This window comes from Ictalurus punctatus, chromosome 18, assembly GCF_001660625.3.
Source record: "Ictalurus punctatus breed USDA103 chromosome 18, Coco_2.0, whole genome shotgun sequence".
NCBI classification, from domain to species: Eukaryota; Metazoa; Chordata; class Actinopteri; order Siluriformes; family Ictaluridae; genus Ictalurus; species Ictalurus punctatus.
This window is the reverse complement of record NC_030433.2, coordinates 7,935,001-7,954,485: the sequence shown is the minus strand read 5'-3', so window position 1 is coordinate 7,954,485 and position 19,485 is coordinate 7,935,001. Positions and strand designations below refer to the sequence as shown.

Genomic DNA, 19,485 nt, shown 5'->3' with positions numbered 1-19,485 from the left:
CGGGCTCGGATTACTGTCCTTCACACATTCTCAACAATTAATTCTGGGTTAATTCTGGGTTTTCCAGGTTTCCTCCCAACAACCTGCTGAATGGATTGACTCACCTAGACAGGACTGGGATTGAGATTAGGATTGAAGTGTAGAAGATTAAAGACGAACGGTATAAAGGGTGTGTTTCAAGGATTTTTATAAGAATCCTGAGATGAGCAACAAGACTGCCTTTATGATTACAGCAGTAGGTACAAATCTACAGGACCCGCATGAGACGCAGGAGTCATATTTGGGAATAAACTGTTGCTGTTGTTATTTTTTTTTTCTTGCTGAAGTGCAGATGTTTAGGGTGTCGAATCAGAGCATGAGTCAGAGCATGAGTCAGAAGATCAGAAAGTCCTCCTGCTCCTGAATAAACTGTGAACGAAAAGAACGGTGAATCATCTGCAAACAGTGACGAAGAAAAGAAAGTGTTCTTGAAGGTTTTGGAAATAAATCTCCGATTGCAGTAGTCCATGATGTTAATCTGCAGCCTTTTAATCTGAAATCTAATAACTATATGCAGCAAACATGTGTGTTATTAAGTAGATCACTTTCTAGAACACGGAGAACCCGACGTGTGAGCTGGAGATTATTATCTCTCCCTAATCCGATTACGCTTCCACTAATTACTTCTGTCTTCAGTATGCCCGCTGATGCGACCAACACCGATCACTGTGCATCAAGTGCATCAGCATTTCTGTCAAGCAAACAATTCATTCAGAATTAAAACAGAACTGCAAATATAAATAAAATAAATAATTCAGATTATACGCTCCCTGAATAAACTTGTTAGAAATGAAATAAATACAGGCACAGAATTAAATAAATTAAATAAATAAATATTTATTAATTATTTTTTTTAAAGGTGATTTATTATTTATTTGTCCTAGAAATCGAATCTTTTTCAGCAAACATGTATTTAAATTTCAATGACGAATAAAAATAAAAGCAATTTATTTGTAGTTAATTTTAGTTTTGAATATATACCTTCGTTATTAGAATATGATAAATGATACAGACTTTAGCTCAAGTACATTTGTGTATACGTATTTTGCATGTACGTTAAACTTTATTCAGAAAATTAACGTTTCACCCTCTATCATAGAAAAAGAAAGGAAGAAAGACGTAATAATATGTTTCTTTTAATTTTCTTTAATGATGAATATTAGCTCATATTTGTTTTGAATTTATTAACTGATGAATTTCATTATTATAAAAACTTATTATAACATAGATACTGTAGGCTACATTTCACGTTTCCCCATTCAACATTTGCTGAATTTTGTTTTGTTTCTATAATTAAAAAATAATAATAAACAGTTTGTTTTTATTTACTAACATTCTTTAGTTTTGAATCTGTTCATTTATTCATTTGTCTATTATAACATCATGATGTATAGGCTACATAATTATAACTTCTAATAATCTTTTGTTTTGGCTGCTCTGCTTTTATTTATTTATTTGTTTGTTTTTTGTTTATTTATTTTTAGGACTCGGAAGGACGTCACGTGTAAGCATTTATTATTTATTTATTTATGTTTTTTTTTTTCTTAAATTGATTTGTCGTTGCAGGTGAATTGAAATTATGACGTGGTTTCCGTTAGAGGGCGCCACAGAGAGAGAGAGAGAGCGAGAGAGAGAGAGAGAGAGAGAGAGATCCTCTGCCCGGTTTCAGCAGCAGCGCGGTGTGTCAGTGCGCGTGCTGCACGATCGGCAAAAGGAGCCGCGCGAGCCGAAGCGCATCAAATGAACCGAGAGGGAGCTTCCGGCGGGGCTCCTTTCCGCGCGCGCTCCTCCTCTCCGTGATCACAGGGGGGGGAAAAATAATAAAAAAATTAAACAAACTAATCAGCACACACCCGGTTCAAGACGTCATGGAGGACAAGACGAGCTCGAGGGACGAGAGAGCGGACGCGGGGAATTCGGTGCAGAGGCGAGACTCGGCGAAGAAAAGCGTTGGAGGAGGAGGAGGAGGAGGTGTTGGTGGCGGAGGAGGTGGAGGTGGTGCGAGTCCCAGTGCATCCAAAGAGCACAGCAACTCGGTGAGCGCGAGCGCGGATCGGGACCGGGAGGAGGCTGCGGTGGGGCTGTGCGACGAGAACGAGAGCCGACAGCAGTACGGCTTCATGCAGCGGCAGATCGGCGCGATGCTGCAGCCCGGAGTGAACAAGTTCTCGCTGCGCATGTTCGGCAGCCAGAAAGCCGTGGAGAAGGAGCAGGAGCGCGTGCAGACCGCCGGGTACTGGATCATCCACCCGTACAGCGACTTCAGGTGAGACGATGGTGGAGCTGCGAGGCGCTTTTGCACGCTCGCCAAAGGCACCTTTGCTTTATTACTTTCATGCATGCGCGTGCATGCATACATACATACATACATAGATATATATACTGTGTGTCATTGGCAAAACACGCACGCACTCACGCAAGCGCGCGCTCGCTCGCAGCCCTCCTCTATGCGCATCATCCATGCAGTGCGCGCTCGGTTCAGAGCCAGCGATGCCCTTGCCTTGAAGGTGAACTCCGCGCACGCGCGCTCGCGACCGCAAGCAGGTGAAACCGTGCATGCTTTGTTTTCATTTTTTCTTATTTATTTATTTTTGGACAAAGCGCGCGCGTTTAGCTCGAGATTGTCTGCAGTGAGCCAAACCAAACCGTAAAGAGAGGGAGGGAAACATGATGAAACCCTTACACAAGCACACAGGAGGAACAGAGCTCACGCGCGAGCACTCAAGCGTGTGTTATACCCTTAAAGCGTGTGAAATGAACAACATGCAGTGTTGAATTAACACCTACAATATTGACTGAACACCTACAGTGCAGAAGGTCACACATACACGTGATTACAATTCACCTGAACATTGTGATCATCTGATCATTGTGGGTAATAAAGGTGTAGTTCAGCTCATTTGCTTTGCCTTTACACCAAATGTAAATAAGGCGTAACGTGTTCAGCGTTTCCTTCTTTAACCTAGATTAGATGTTCACTGGAGAGCCAAAGGCTGATGTAGCTAACACAAGAAGAAAATGGTTTTGGTTTTGTGTTTTTAATTTGGTAATGCTATGAGGCTGTGAAATTTCCACACACACACACACACACACACACACACACACACACAGAATAACCCTGTGTTCACACTAGCAAGCCACCATGTGACCGGCGACCATTTTGTAGCTATGCGAACTGAGAATTTCTCAAGTCTATGCAAATGAAATACGACACAGTAAAGAAGCAACCAATCCGAACGATCCTTTTTCGCGCGTGGTGCGATGTTTCTTCTCTTCCCCACACAAAATTGTAGTTCCTACCTGCAGTTAGTTCCCGTTTACCATTTGACACAAAAACAAAAGTAGAACTGAAATGGTTTCCTCATATCCTTTCATTATCTAAAACGCCCACGGAGACGTTGCGAAGAAAAATTAAGCTCGGAAGGAAGTAGCTAATACGGTTTTGCTAACACTTTGCTAATCTAACCCGAGAACGAAGCTAGTCTGCGGTCTAGAGTGTAACGTACAGCAAAGTCAAACAACCGCTTTTAACCATTGTTTAATTTTCGTTTTACTAGTCAGTTTTAAAAACTGCATACGACTACGAATGTTTCTCATCGGAGCTTTAAATGAAAAACCCCCCCAAAAAACTGCACCACAAGCCACGCCCACAAGCAACTTTTTCTAGCTTTTGCTAGTGTGAACATTGACGATGGAGACTAAAGACACTAACAAATAACGTATGAGCTACAAGGCTAATTCTGTTAGCATGTAATAGACGTCTGTGTCACCATGAATCAGTGTTTCTTTGTCAATGTTGTCAAAGGAAACCATTTTGAGAAAGAAATGTTAATATTAATATATGAGTTTTGCATTTCGAAGCAGCTTCAGTGTTTCAATTAATGCGCACGATATTTAAAACCTTACACCTCGAGGCAGGATTAACACCAGTCCCAAGTGTATGCTTATTACTTATAGTGCTGAGGTAATGTGAGGTCATGTTGTGTTGGGTTGGATTACAGTAGTGAATTAACACTCAGAGTATCAAATTAATGATTACAATCATATATATATATATATATATATATATATATATATATATATATATATATATGTATATATATGTTAAATCTACTGAACTAAAGTGTCAATTCCTATTACACTGCACATACAGTATTAAACACCCGTAGTACTAACTTAACACTACAGTGTTAGATTAATTCCTGCAGTCCAACGATGAATTTGTCTGTTGAATCAGTGTCGAACTAACACCCACAAAGTTGAAAGGGTTAAGAGTGTGGAATTAACACTTTTAGTGTTGAACTCATACTTAACGTTGGATCGTTGTTGAATTAACGCTCGGTGTTTAAGTGTACAGTGCATGATACATAAACGTGCACAATTTGAATTATGATCTCAGTGTTGAGTTAGCACATACAGTATTAAATTAACATCCCCAGTGTTTATTTAACCGATAGTGTTGAGATAATGCTAACGTGCAAACTAACACCCGGACGGTTGAAAACGTTGAAAAAGGCGCTGTGATTCGTCGAACTCTTGTCTTGCCATCTTGAATCGATGCTTGGGATATTTTGAATTAACGCCCAGTGTTAACACTCTTAGTGTTCAATGCGGAATTAACATTTCAGTGTTGAACTAAATCAACACCCACAGTGTTAAATCAGTTCTCGCAGTTTCGACCGATTTCGACTGTATTAAAGTGTAGAATTAACACGTTAGTGCAGAATTAATACTTAAGAGTGCAGCATTAACACTTCAGTGTTAAATGAACTATTACGTTATTGGATTAACTACTACAGTATTGACTTAACTCTCCTCAGTTCCGAATGAACACTTAGTGAGTTAGCACGTACGGTATTAAATGAACTTCTCTAGTGTTTATTTAGCGGTGAGTGTTAAATTAACCTTGATTAAGGTTGACTAACACGTTAGCACAAGCTTTAACGTGTTAACAGTGCGGAATGAACACTTCAGTGTTTCATTCACTGTTAAGGTTTAACTTCTCGTGTTCCTAACCTCTGTGTTGATTTATTGCCGGCAGTATTGACGCTCAGTGTTAGATTAGCGCTGCGGTGTTCAGTTAGTACACACCGTGTTGATTTAGCAAATACAGTTGTTTGCGAATCTTGAAGGTATTGGTTTAATCGTTGCTGTGTTGAATTGTGTGTTGTGTTAGCAGATAAAGTATTGATTTGACACCCACGGTGTTGTATTATTGCTCCCAGTGCTAAATGAACACCCACAGTGTTAACTTAATGCTTGTGATCTTAAATTAAACCCCCACCCCCTCCCAACCACACAGACACTGTGTTTATTTAACCGTTAGTGTTGAATTAATGCTTGTAATGTTGAACTACGGTTGAAGGTTTAATAGTGCAGAATTAACACTTCAGTGTTGAAGCTCGTTTAAACACTAGCTTAGTACAGTACACTAGCACTGAATGACCACATCCAGTGTTTGTGAACGTTTGTTATATTGAACTAACACACACATTTAAAAGTACTACATGTAGAATCTGTGTTTGCCGTTGAACTAAAGCTCAGTGTTGGAATTAACACTTCAGCGGTGAAGCAGTGTTCACTCTTTTTGTGAATGAAAATCAATGTTGAAGGAACACTTTGGCGTTGGGTCAGTGTTTACGCTTTCGAATTAAACCGCGGTGCTGAAGCGTTAACAGCGTCGAATGAACACTTTAGTGTTGAGTCAGCGTTTGACGAGTTAAAGCTCAGTGTTGAGGGCCTGACATGCATTTTTAAAACCTCTGTGTTGAATGAAGTTATCATCGAAATCCTCCATCTTGGGAGAAAAATGACCACGTTCTGCTGAACACCGCAGCACATTAACACGTGTTGATGGAATTAATCAGTTTAATGTATTACAGTGTGTCCTTTCGCTATAATTCTTCCTCATCTGGAGTGTTTGTTTTTCTTCATGATGGGCGTGGCCATGAGGTGATGATTTAAATCAGGCGTTTATACATACTGTCGAACAATGTGTAGCGAGTAGTTCGCAGGATTCTCCGGTGCATTTCAGCGTTAGATTCTGCATTATGGCGTAACGTTTGTAGCAAAAGCGTTGTGTGTTAGCCGTAACATTTGTGTGTGTTTGTGTGTGTGCGTACGGCGGTCTGTACAGGGTCAAGCCCTCTGAGTCAAGGTGAGCTCAGATTAGTGATATAACCTGAGACGGGATGAACTTAACACAGATGCTAACGCGATGATATAACGCAACTTTCCTATGAGATACATATCTCAATCCTGCTTAGTGATGCTTCGGCTGTCGGTCAGCTTGTTTTTTTATGTCTTATGGACACAGAGATAATAATCGAGAGGTTTGCTGCTGTACATCAGCGGTTACAGTAGTGTGTATCTGTCTTAGTGTTTGTTGCACGTTTGTTGATTTAGAATAAAATCCTTTCTTTCCAAATTCGTCGTCCCACACGACGTGCACGAGTCATTACTCGTGAATTATTTAGTATTTTGCGTTCTACCCTTTTTACACCGTCTTAAATAAAACAATGACACACTTTATTCGCTTTATTTGTAACAGAATATTGCCGTGTCCTCCTGGGTTTATTTAACGCGCCGCCGGTTTCATCGTGTGTCTGAACGAACGAGACGAAGGTTTGTAATACCTCTACGTCGTTCCTTCTCGGGTGACTCACTTGTTTCGCTTGTGCTTTCAACACATGATTTCATCGCACCTACAAACGAGCTTAACGACAAAAGAGCGAGGGAGCTAATGATGCTGTCATCATGCCACTGTAGTGATGCTATTCTACACCGCCGCTCTACACTACAGAGCTCGTAGTGCAGATGGACTTATGTACTGACAAAACCGTTCGTATTGCACTATTAGAAGGGGCAAATACTTTGTGCAGTGCGACAGATGGCCTGCAAAGTCATCTGTATGGTCGGTGGACCTCAGCTCTGGCTGATAGCATGATATATAACGGGTATCATTAGTACGTTATACCACTAATCAACCCCGTGATTAGCATTTAGTCATGTTTTTATGGTAAATGTTCTACTCCAGACGTTAAGGTAACTTCAGGAGCATCTCACCTACCGTATAAACACTAATAAACAGACAAACTACCATAATTTCTGGGGTAACATACCTAAAATTATAAACACAAACAAATAAGCACATTACTGTAAGTTATGTAGTAGAACATCTAATATATATCTAATATAATAGTGGTGGTGTCTTACACATGAAAGGTCTTTGGTATGAAACTGGGCCAAAAAACTCTCCAGTTTCAGGTTATAAAGCATGCATAAACACAAACTAAGCATTATTTTATTGAGCTTTATGTTCTCTCTGAAGGCCTTCCATCAAACTGAGACATTTTTATGCCTTGTATTCCAGCCAAAACATCATAAAAAACATCAAAACCACGAACAATATTTTCGTTTTTTACGCCGTGTTGTTGCTCCCTGGCGTATCGGCACTGCTGCGTCGGCATCTTTTAACTCCAGCGTACATCCGTTGTTAGTCTTTGTAAGTGGAAAAATGCTGTGTTGCATTGTTATAGGAAAATAATCATCATGTCGTACTATTCATCCGTTTACGGTTTCTTTTTTTATGACGTGGAATGTTAAAGTCCCTGTGAACTTGTGAGCTGCCCTACTGTCAGAGCTGCTGTTATAGAAAACTAACCAACCCTTTCGTCTGACCAGACATTAGCTATGTTTATATGAACTGCAGTAATCTAATTATTGACCTTAATAGGACATATACTATACTGATTACGGTGTTTACATGAGTTGCTTTTAGAATATTACTTTCATGTTCCCGTTTTACATGTTATAAAACGTAGAACGATTAACTGCACGTCACTCATTACATCCCCACGCCACTCCGTCTGACGTTCCCTGCACAATTTCACGTATCAACATACAGTTGGTCTTCGTTATGGTACCGTATAGTTTAATTTTACGAAAACTTCGAGTGCGGTTATTTATTTATTGTGCTGTAAGTGCAAATAGACGACTGCTTGAAGCCGTACGCTGCGTCCGAAATCGTGTACTTACCTACTATATAGTAGCCAAAATACATGTATCTTGCCTGCTATACAGCAGATAAGTACGCGGTTTCGGACGCAACCGTGCTCTCTTGTTTGCCGTCAAATGGTTGTGCACTGCCATGTGTGATCGTGTCCTGTCTCAAAATACAGTGAAAACTCCCACACGACGTTAAGTGTGATTAAGGTGTGTACATGTCTGTAATGCACTTCGATAATGCGACTAAAACAGGAACACTCCACATGTCTTAATTCCGTTTGTGTTTACTTCTAGTATGACTTTAGTCGGATTAAGGTCATCAGAAAACTCTGTTTGCATGCTAGTTTCTTAATCAGTGTATCGTCTTAATCGGGTTCATATCGGATTATTGTTGTTCATGTAAACATACTGATTGTTTCTCACTGACCGGGCCACGTGAATAGAGGACAGGAAGAAGCAGCTAGTGAATGAGGACTAATGACAACACCAAGCACGTGTCCTTTGTGTGAGGTTTTGAAGCACCGACGGAAACGTGATATCCCACGGTCCCACTTAATACGCAGGCGGTTTAAAGATTAATGAACTGTTCGTAAAATTCATTATTCATCACCTTCAGAAAATCAGCCGGGTTGAAATTCTGTCATATTTCTGCCGGTTCTGTCTCCGGGCGTGACGCAGTTCAGCAGTCGTTTATCCTCGGGAAAAACGCAGGCTGTAATTTATAACGCAGAGAAGGAGAAGCTGATTCTGAGGAATTCTGACATGTCATTATTTAACAGCGTCGATTCCTCTGCTTTTGAGGGTGACTTTAGACTTTTCAAGGGCAGATAGTGTCGTGTTTTTGTGTTTTTTTCAGCCCATACTCTGTGATTTTTATCATTTTTTGGATGATTCCCATTAGAAGGAAGGAAATGGCAGTGATGGTGTTTTACCTGTTTCTTTCACCTGTGAGAAAATTCCAGTCAGGAACATCCTGGATTAGTTTAGTTTAGTGTTTGTATTTTTGTTTTGCACTGGAGCTAACGTAACTCACATGTAAGCAAAGCTAATAGCTAATGATGAATTAGCATGTCTACATCATTACAAACTTGCCCCGAAGGACAAACGTTAGGCCATGCCCCCTACCTGCATCTCATGCTCTGTTTGTCTTTCCGTTTGTCCATGTTTGTAGTCCAAAATGTATAAGCTACAATTAACTATACAATTTCTACGTCTGATGTTTGTTTATGACTTACACGTTACGTGATTCGTTTTCAGATTTGGATGAGCAAAGCGAGCTAACTGCCTCTACAAGCTACGTACTCTCACCAGAGGCGCCAACTTTGACTCCATCTTTGCTACTTCCTTCCAAGCTTTATTTGTATTTGTGACGTCTCCATACACATTCATCGACAGGTCATATATTACGGGAAAGATCAAATGACGATTTTACTTGTTAGCCGCGTTAGCATCGTAGCTAATTGAAGTCCGCTTCGATCTCCTCGACACATCGACTATGTGAAATGAAATTCAGGGTGAAATTTGTGGATTTTTGTGTATAAAGTTATACATAGCATGTTATATTGGCATTCGGCACATCTAATGTTTTATAAATAAAGAGGTATATGAATTATAAATGTGACGTGTGGTGGAAACTTTCAGGTTCATGGGAAACTCAACCTGTTAGAGATGTTATCTCTTTCATCACAGTATGGATTTATCAGATAGAAAACGAGCCCAGATTGAGTCTCGGGCTCATAAATAATCGACGTTGTTTACGGGGGGGAAAAAGTGAAGCAGGATTTGTATTCGAGCTCCTCCTTTTCCTCCTCCTCCGTCAAACAACATTCGATTTCTAAACCAAGTTTAGCGTCTATTTTTAGGGGGTTGCAACTTCTCCTTGCATTATTGATGCTTTTTGGTCTAGCTCGCTCTTTCTCTCTCTCTCTCTCTCTCCCTTTCTCTTTTTTTTCCACCCCCAGCTTCGGAGACGTTGTCCTAAAGTCTGCTGAAGGTCCTTGTTGAATGCATCTCACTTTTTCCAAAACGATGCCCTCTGGTGCTCTTTAATTAGTCCATCTCTGTTTTTCCACCTGCAGCGCACAGCTCTGGCCTAAATTCAGCAACACGAGGTGATGTTCGGGTACAGCGAATGCATTGCCAGGCCGATCGCATGGACTCAGAATGAACGCTAATGCACCAAAAAAATCCACACCGGTCTTGTAAGAACTGCTTGTTCAAGTCTCCTGGTGTCTTAGAAATAATTATCGCGCATCACTCCACTCGAATTCTGGATTGTGATTGGTCGGAAGGTGTTAGTTCAATTTCTATAACGGCATCACAGCTTTGTTCTACTATGTTATCATTTACTGCACTTGTCTGAATGTGTTTTCTGGAAGGAGTCTCCAGTGTCAGCACTTTGTAAGAGTGCAGTCAGAGGTAAAGCTGTTCCACAACATGAAAGGTAACTATAAACGGATAAAAAAGTATGACGGGCCATTCTTTTCCAAATAAATTGACAAATTAGGCATTGTTTTGGAAAAAATGAGATGCATTCAACAAGGACCTTCATCAGACTTTAGGACAACGTTTCCGAAGCTGGGGGTGGAAAAAAAAAGAGAAGGAGTTTTAAAAGGATTGAAACACATCAGGACATTCTGTTACAGGAAAAAATAATTCACTTCATGGTGGTAAGAGAAACTCGGCTTCATCACACCACCCTGTTGTTGATTATTTTCCTAGGACAGCATGTCATGAAGTGTTTTGTCCTGCTTATACTACAGGCAACTTGCCAGCAATTAAATACTGACACATTATACGATTTATCTGCTTATCGTTACAGTTAATATTGTTGTATGAGAGCATCAAAACACTCTCTCTATGTTGTGCTTTTAGAGGAAAATAATCAACAGTGGGTCGGTGTGATGAACACAGGAGTTACTGTTACTACCCTGAGGTTGATTATTTTCCAGTAACAGCACATCCCAAAGTGGGTTATTCCTCTTACCATACCAAGAATGCCGCATTATCGTTTATTTCTTCTTCATCGTCTTCTTCTTCCTCTAACCTCATGTTAAATTTTGGTCAATCTGATGAGAACCTGAGAGCCTCAGCAGCATGAGTCAGTATATTTGTTGTACATACAGCAACAAAAGATGAACTTGAACCTGAACCTGGTTGCTGTGTTTATGTTTTGCGTGTCGATGTTAAATACGGAGACACAACAGGGACGGTGAGAGACACGGTGTCACGCGAGACGTCTGTGCCGCCCCCCCGTGACCTTCGCTGCTCCCTGGACCTCGCTGATGAGCCAGATGGTCTCAAACATGACCGCCATCCCACCTCTGAAAACGACCAGCTTACAATTACACCGTCATCATGGCTATAGTTTCTCGAGCTCTATTATCATCGAGCGCATGTTCTTTTACACGCTTCGGCGAGGCCGACATGTAACCTGAGCCGAGCTCCTGAGCATAACACACCGCTAACAGGCATAGAAGTACCTGACGTGGATATGATTAAGCAGCGGGATGCCCGGTTTAGGCCGAAGGACGCAGAATGATCAGAAACATGATCTGGAGATATTTATAAAGCAAGGCCCTGATGCTTCGGTTACTCAAAGCGGATCTGTTACGGAGGCACCGGTGGGGTTTTCAGCACCAGATACGATTCTTGAAAGCATCTATTTTCGTTTAGATGAATGCTGTTATCAGTGACTGGGACATTTCCCTGCACCTGCTAGCTTTAGCCTGTCACTTTAGCAGAGCTATCGAGTGTCTGTGTGTTTGAAAAAAAAAACAAAACAAAAAAAACACAAGAGATTGAGAATGCAGAAGTGTGTGTAGGAGGTGCAAATAAAAAAAATCTATATTAATTTGCATAGTTGCATGTTTTCTGAGTTCATCTTAGAGTGCATGGGAGTGTGTAAGGTGTACTTTGCGTAGCTGACTGCTCTTTGTGTGTGTGCTTTGTGTGTGTGTGTGAGTGTGAGTGTGTGTTTATCCTTGTGTGTACTGTACATGTTTGTTTGAACTGCAAAGCTAAAGTTCATGTTTCATTCATCCGCTTCATTCGGCCTTCCACCCTCCACAACCTCCCGTATGGAACAACAACAGATTTATATACGTATATATTGTTTATACAAGCGTGTGTGTGTGTGTGTGTGTGTGTGTGTTTGATAGCCAGTCATTTGGTTTTGCCACTTTATTGCAGAACAAGTGACATTCTAACTGACATTGTACCATATACTGACACTGGAGACTCCTTCCAAAGCTGTTACATGACGCTTGCGCCTTTGAGAACTAGCTAGCTATCGAGATTCTTCAGCATGGGTCTTCTCGTAACGTCAGCCTTACATTGCTTTATAAAATATTTGTGTAATGCTCGTGAAGGGCCAAAGTAAATCCTTTTCAATTACCGAAAGTACTCTATGGACAACCAACTTTTAAAAATATGCTACTATAGACCGCTAGCTAGCTAGTTTGGTCATTTAGCTAGCTACCACTGAAGTGTCCATGACATCAAGATTGGTCTATTAATGTTTTTTTTTGTAATAGCCTCTCATCAGTACATATTAAACCGTTGAAACTGTTCGTAAATAATATCCTTCAGAGTCAAGTGCAGCTCGGCTTGTCGGGTGTTATTGTTGAGTGGAATTTTCCGGATGCTGCCGTTGACGCAGGGCTCCAGGCTCGTCCCAGGTGAGACTGAAGGTTAATAAAAAGAAAGAGCAGCGGGTGAAAATAGATGCTGTCGGACATTTTGTGTTTTGATTGGCGGCTCGGGTCTGGCTGTCGGGATTCGGAGCGGATGAGAGACGGGGATTGATAGAGATGAGGTGGTTTTATTATAGAACTGCCATTCACAGGAAGAAGTGGATCTGTCCTGTTCAGTACTTAGTCATACAAATACAAATACGCTTTTGGTTTATGTTAACAAACATTATATACGTGACCAAAACTACACGTTTGATGCTAACTAGCTGCTTTCTAGTTACTCTGTTCTAGAGAGCATTTGACTGGATGCAAATCGGACGAGTACAGGATGACTTGTCAAATTTTTCTGTCACACTTTCAGTCATTTTTAAATATATGCTGACTTATTTGTATCCACAATGGCAAAAGCACTCAACAATTTTATTATTGGCTAGCTAAATGACCAAACTAGCTAGCTGGCTGGAAAACAGTAGTGATCCTGAGCTGTTGTCGTCTGTAGACCTTTTCGGTAATTGTTTAAATATTTTATAAAGCAGTACTGGGTGATTTATATACAGTAAGGCTGATTTCAAAACCCCTTTATTATCTATAAATTCTGAAACCTTGTAGTTCACTTCATAAGGAGCCGTTCTTTATCATAACCGCTACGATAATGCTAACGTCCGCTAGTGAATTTCTGCTAGTTAATTCAAATGTTAATTTAAATATGTAGATAGCTATCAAGGTAATATCGGTATATCTAACTGGATTTTTATTTTTTGAGGACTCTGTCTACTGTAAAAATAATAACAAACATACATATTGCAAATAGGCTAAGTGCAAGAATTAATTGTACTAATTGTGCTAAGCTTAATTGTAATGAGAAAATATTGTTAAATTTGTGAAACCTAGTGCGAAAGAGGAAATGAGAGAGTTTGTTTTGTTGTACAGTTAGCTAGTTACAGTTAGTCCGGTTATATTGTTAGCTAGTACAGTCAACGTGCTTTACTAATTTAATCTGAAAATGAAGGTGTTTAGAAGTAACATGTAAATCAAACAAGCAAATTAATTTGTGTTTAAATAGTTAGCGTTAGACGTTATAAATAGCTACTACTTTTTCTTATACGAACTTAAAAAAAGAACGATTCTGGACAGCCCACGCCCACAAGCGAGAAGCTACAAGTGACACGAGCGATGTTGCTTTCTAGTGTGAACGTAGTGCTAGTCCTGGGTACATACATAGCTTTCTCAACTCACCATGTGTTTTTCGCGCCCTTTATCAGCTTGTTAAGTGTTAAGAAACTGAAACCATGAAGTGCTTGAAAAGCTGAGAACATTTGCATACTCTCATTAACCTCCCTATTCCAAGTTTCTTTTCATTAAAGAGCTTGGAAATCGTGATTAGCATGCATACGAGCGTGTGTGTGTGTGTGTGTGTGTGTGAACCGAATCTCTGACCAGCTGCTGTTTTCATCCCCTCCGGCAGGTTCTACTGGGACTTGATCATGCTCATCATGATGATGGGGAACCTAATCATCATTCCTGTAGGAATAACGTTCTTTTCCGAGCAGACCACGACCACCTGGCTGGTGTTCAACGTGGCCTCGGACACCATCTTCCTGGTGGACCTGGTCATGAACTTCCGCACGGGAATCGTCAACGAGGAGAGCTCAGAGATCATCCTGGACCCCAAGGTGATTAAGATGAACTACCTGAAGAGCTGGTTCGTGGTGGATTTTCTCTCCTCCATTCCCGTGGATTATATCTTTCTGATCGTGGAGAAGGGCTTCGACTCGGAGGTGTACAAGACGGCGCGGGCGCTGCGCATCGTCCGCTTCACCAAGATCCTCAGCCTGCTGCGACTGCTCCGCCTCTCACGCCTCATCAGATACATCCACCAATGGGAAGAGGTAAGACAACGGCATGTGTATCCGTCCAATCAGAACACTTTATTTGAAAAATAATTAGCATACACCAGAAAACAACTTTGCGGTAACGATAAACGTATAACATACAGTATGTAAGGTTTTATGTAAGACTTTATGTAATGTTTAGAATTATTCATTTATGGTCAATTAATTGCTGAGAAGAATTTACACGATTAAAGAGTTTTTAAACAAAATGTAAAATTGAAGCTTCATTTTAAGCTAATTTCAGGCTCATTTCCTGGTTTATTTTTTATTTCTACAGCGAAAGATTAAATAAACTTAATGCACAAGAAGACGCACACATACAGTACCTAGCATATATGTAACAGTAGCAAAGTAAATTTCCCAACACTCTTTAGTCGTCTGTTATTCTAATTTGGCTAGTCAGCATATTCAGATTAGTGCCATTTTAGAAAAGTTTTTTTAAAATATGTATTTAGTGTTTAGTTACCATTGGCTATATTGTATATTGTTGGCTATATTCTAATTTTGGCCACTAAATTCAATTTTTTGAAGAAAATACGCACATAATATTTAGTTAATGTTAGCTTACTAGCCAAGTACATTTCCAACACAGATCAGTGTTGTCTTCATTGGACATCATTTGACTTTTTACACAAAAGACTAACAAGTATTTAATGTTTAGCTAACGGTGGATTGTTGGCTAGCAAAAATTTCAATACCAAGAAGACAACTGTGGTCAGTGATGAACATTTTAGAAGAAATTATGCATCTAACTAATGCATAGCTATAGGGTTAGTTTAATATTAATGGCTAAGTTTCCAATCCTGTCAAGTTGTCATTTGGGCTAACTTGGCTAGTCAGCATTTTGGATTAGTCATCATTTGACCTAGCAAATATTTTGTGTTTAGCTTAGGGTAGCTTCTTGACTAGCAAACGTTTTACAGCTTACTAGCCAAATACATTTCATGCATGCTAGTCAGCTTGTCAGCATGTAGTTGTATATTAATTTACCTTGGCTAGTTAAATAATCAGTTTTGTGATGATAATCTGTAATTCGTTCTTATATGACCATTTTCAAATTAATTTAACGAATATTTGTCGTCTATCTTTCGATCGTTCCTTTCAGGATCGTCTGCAAATTTGTCCACAGCCCAAACGTCATGTAGACGCCTGCATCTGTATAAGGGATTAGCAGGAGAAAAGAAATCCTTCAGAGACACGACAGCGAGATTAAAAAGATCTAGAAGCACAAAGAGATTAATATTCGGAAGCATGTCGGTGCAAAACTCAAACTCTGCCACATTCACCTCGTCTCAGAAGGTGAGCGATGAGGACGGAGGGGAAAAGCTTCTCGCTCAAGCACACGGCTGATTAAATGTCGAACAGATATTTAATCAGTGTGCGTGCGGTATGAATAAAATCTTATGGATGCGTCCTAAAAACTGAGTAAACGTCTCTACTGTACTGAGGTTGTTGGTTTTTTAGTGCGGTCTCTATTTATTTATTATTATGATCTCTGAACTGTCAAGGAGTGCCAGAAAAAAAGGGAACAAGAAATCGTTCAAACAATTACGTAATAATAAAATAATAACATGATTTGTTTTAGAAAAGAAAGTCAGTTCACAAGCAACTGAAAACTGACACGGAAAAAGCAATTAATGATCTTAATCATTCATTCATTTGATAATAATTTAATTCTTTCACGTTATAAGTTTTTAAAAATAAAAAAAAAATTCTATTTATGATTTCTATTTTTTTGTACTTCAGTCTACTTCTTGCTTTGCCTTTTTTTTTTTTTTTTAAGCTTTTTTTCTCATTTCTTTTCTTTAAGTGGAACAGTAAGGAAAAAGGAAAACTATAGACAAACAATAGGGCCGGGTAATATATCGATATAATATCGATATCGTGATAAACCATATACGCGATACACTTTTTCTGAGATACCGGTGAACGGTGGTATATATTTAAAAATGTTTTTAATAAGTACAAATTAAATGGTACCGAACGGATGCCGTTGATTTGATGTAATAAAAAAATACTGTAATCTTCTTTGTCTTTGCAGACGTTAAAGAAAAGTATCATCAAAATCAGTTCAGCGTATTTTTATTTTACTACTGTTTTGCAGACAGTTTGTTAGCTAAATTATATATCGCGATACACATCGTGTCCTCAAGAATCGCATTATGATATTTTTGTCATATCACCCAGCCCTAATAGACAATAATTTTTAAAAAAGCCAACGGACAATAGGAAAGTTAACAAAATACAATAATAAAAGAAATCGTGCGTGCATTAATAATGAATTTAAATAATTTAATTAATTGTTTTAGTTCATTGATTGCCAGTTTCACGCGTTTATGTGCTGATTTGATTTGTGATTTTTGTCTTGAACTGTGTATACATGTAAATATGTTTTCTTTTTAATAACTACTCTTTTTTTAATGTCCTTTTTTCTAAAACGAATGACTTTCTCGGTGGGTAAACTAAAACTGGCCCGTGGTCTCTGTGCTGATCAGATTTGACTTGTCCCGAAAATAAACTCCCCCTTTTTTTCCTGCTCCACATTTAGTGCACTGATTAAAATGATATAAAACTCCAAAACTTAAGCACTTCTGATTGAAGTTTCTAATTGGCTGCTAACAGCTTTGGATCTCTTAATAGGAACCGTTGGATAGTAAACACAGACAAACGGCCAGAGAGAAGTGTGTGAAGTGTCTTAGTGTCTCTGAAGAAGGTTTGGCCTCCAGCCTCTGATCGTTCAGGTTGTGTTTCTTTGGCAGCGTCCCAAACAGACGCCGGTGGAGTCGGCACTTTGTGACTGGCCCTAATTGAAACAAGGATACGTTTCTCTCTCTCTCTCTCTCTCTCTCTCTCTCTCTATCTCTCTATCTCTCTGTCTGGGTGACTAACACAAACAAACGGTGAACGGCCGAGGCTAATCCGGGTCACAGCACCAATTTAAAGACAGACAGGAGGCATGTGTGAAAAGAATGACGGAGCATCTTCACCCAAATCTACGCCTGAATCTATTTTTATGACTATTTAATGGCCTAGACTAAAAATATCACCTTTTCACAAACCGTTTCAATGATTCTTACTGTTTAAAAAAAACTTGCACGGCAAAAAGGAAAGCTTTATTACGAAATGCCACGCCCTTTGAAAGAGAGAGCTGTGAGGAAAGGCGACCCAGGAAAGATGAGGAAAGGTGTGCAGAAGATTTAGTTGTCTGATTTAGTTGTGGTGAACAATGGCGTGTCCTTCTGTGTGTTTGATAGCCGTCGGTTGTGTATGATAAAGTTAGGAACATGCTAGGAGTGACAGCAGAGGCAAGATGTTGTGGTTGTGAAACGCAAAAACGGTTGAGAACCACCTCGATCAGGTAAAAAATAGACAGGAAAATTCAAAACAACCCTAGTTTTGGAATCTAATTAGCGTTTTTATTCACCGGATCAGGTAAATATCTGTTAAACTGGCTTTTTCACACATATGAGCACGGGAGTGCAGTGTTTTCTGGACTGTAAGAAGCATATTTCCCCACTACTGTACATGTGTTAGCAAATATTAGCATTTTTGTATTTCAATAATTCAATAATATATGTTAAATTGTTTGCTAGGCATTGTGTAGGTTTGCTACTCAAGTAAGTAAAAGATAAATCAACTACCACTAGAAAACATTAGGGAGACTCTATACCTCTATCTAGCTCTGATAGAGATTTTCCCATGATTCATTCCGGACATAGCATGGTTTATATCCATCATCCATCGTAGTAACCAAGCGGAAAATCACGTGGCGGAAAATCACGTGGCGGAAAATCAGAGGTGCGTGTGTATCTGTTTATTTTTAAAGTCACAATGACTGGTCAGTTGTATCCAAACGCCCAAAGCTAAACATCTGAGCAAATACTGTGACGCTATAGCCGAAGGATAGCTAGCATTGGCTAGCTAGCTCCTTTTAGTGGAGATTACAGAAATACACACTTCCATACAGGATGACTGTTTTTTGTATTTTGATGTTGGAGTATGGTATTCCTTCCAATTCAGGATTCTGTATACGTCAGGATTCTGTGCATTGTACGGGATACCACAGTATTATACATACTGATAGCTAATAATAATAATAATAATAATAATAATAATAATAATACCATGTTGTGTTTACTATGTAAAATCATTCTTAACTTTCCTACACTTCAGTATTCCATGTAGTGCATGTCTCTGCGTAACTGGGACAGCGGTAAGCAAAATTCAATTTTAATATGTCTTGGATATCTTTAATAATACTGTGTTGCGTTCCGTTCAGTATTCCGTACACTTCAGAATTCCGTACACTTCAGTATTCTGAACAATTCAATGTTCCATACACTTCAGTATCCCATACACTTCAGTATTCTGTACACTTCAGTATTCCCAATACTTCAGTATTCCGAACATGTGAGTATTCCATACACTTCAGTATTCCGAACAATTCAATATTCCATACACTTCAGTATCCCATACACTTCAGTATTCTGTACACTTCAGTATTCCCAATACTGCAGTATTCCGAACATGTGAGTATTCCATATACTTCAGTATTCCGTACACTTCAGTATTCCGAACAATTCAATATTCCATACACTTCAGTAGTCCGAACACGTGAGTATTCCGTACGTTTCAGTATTCCCTACATTTCAGTATTCCCTATAATGCATGCCTCTGTGAAATTGGAGCAGCATTAATCAAAATTTTATTTGAATATTTTTTCGATATCTCAAACAATAATAATGTTGCATTATCAAAAATGTTTTTTTTAATACACGTTGTTATTCCGTACAATATGTTACACTTGTGAGACATAATAATTTTTTTTTATTAATATTATTATTATTATTATT

The 19,485-nt window shown here is 39.3% G+C and overlaps 1 protein-coding gene across 1 annotated transcript in view; it reads left to right on the top strand.

The window, feature by feature from the left end:
* The first annotated feature begins 1,690 nt into the window (after positions 1-1,690).
* Positions 1,691-19,485, top strand: part of LOC108278484 (potassium/sodium hyperpolarization-activated cyclic nucleotide-gated channel 1) — a 110,373-nt gene continuing 92,578 nt past the window's right edge. The window contains exons 1-2 of the mRNA XM_017491890.3: positions 1,691-2,305; positions 14,206-14,629. Of these exons, the coding sequence (XP_017347379.1) occupies positions 1,908-2,305; positions 14,206-14,629 (822 nt within the window). The 5' untranslated portion in view covers positions 1,691-1,907. The remainder of the gene's footprint in view (positions 2,306-14,205; positions 14,630-19,485) is intronic.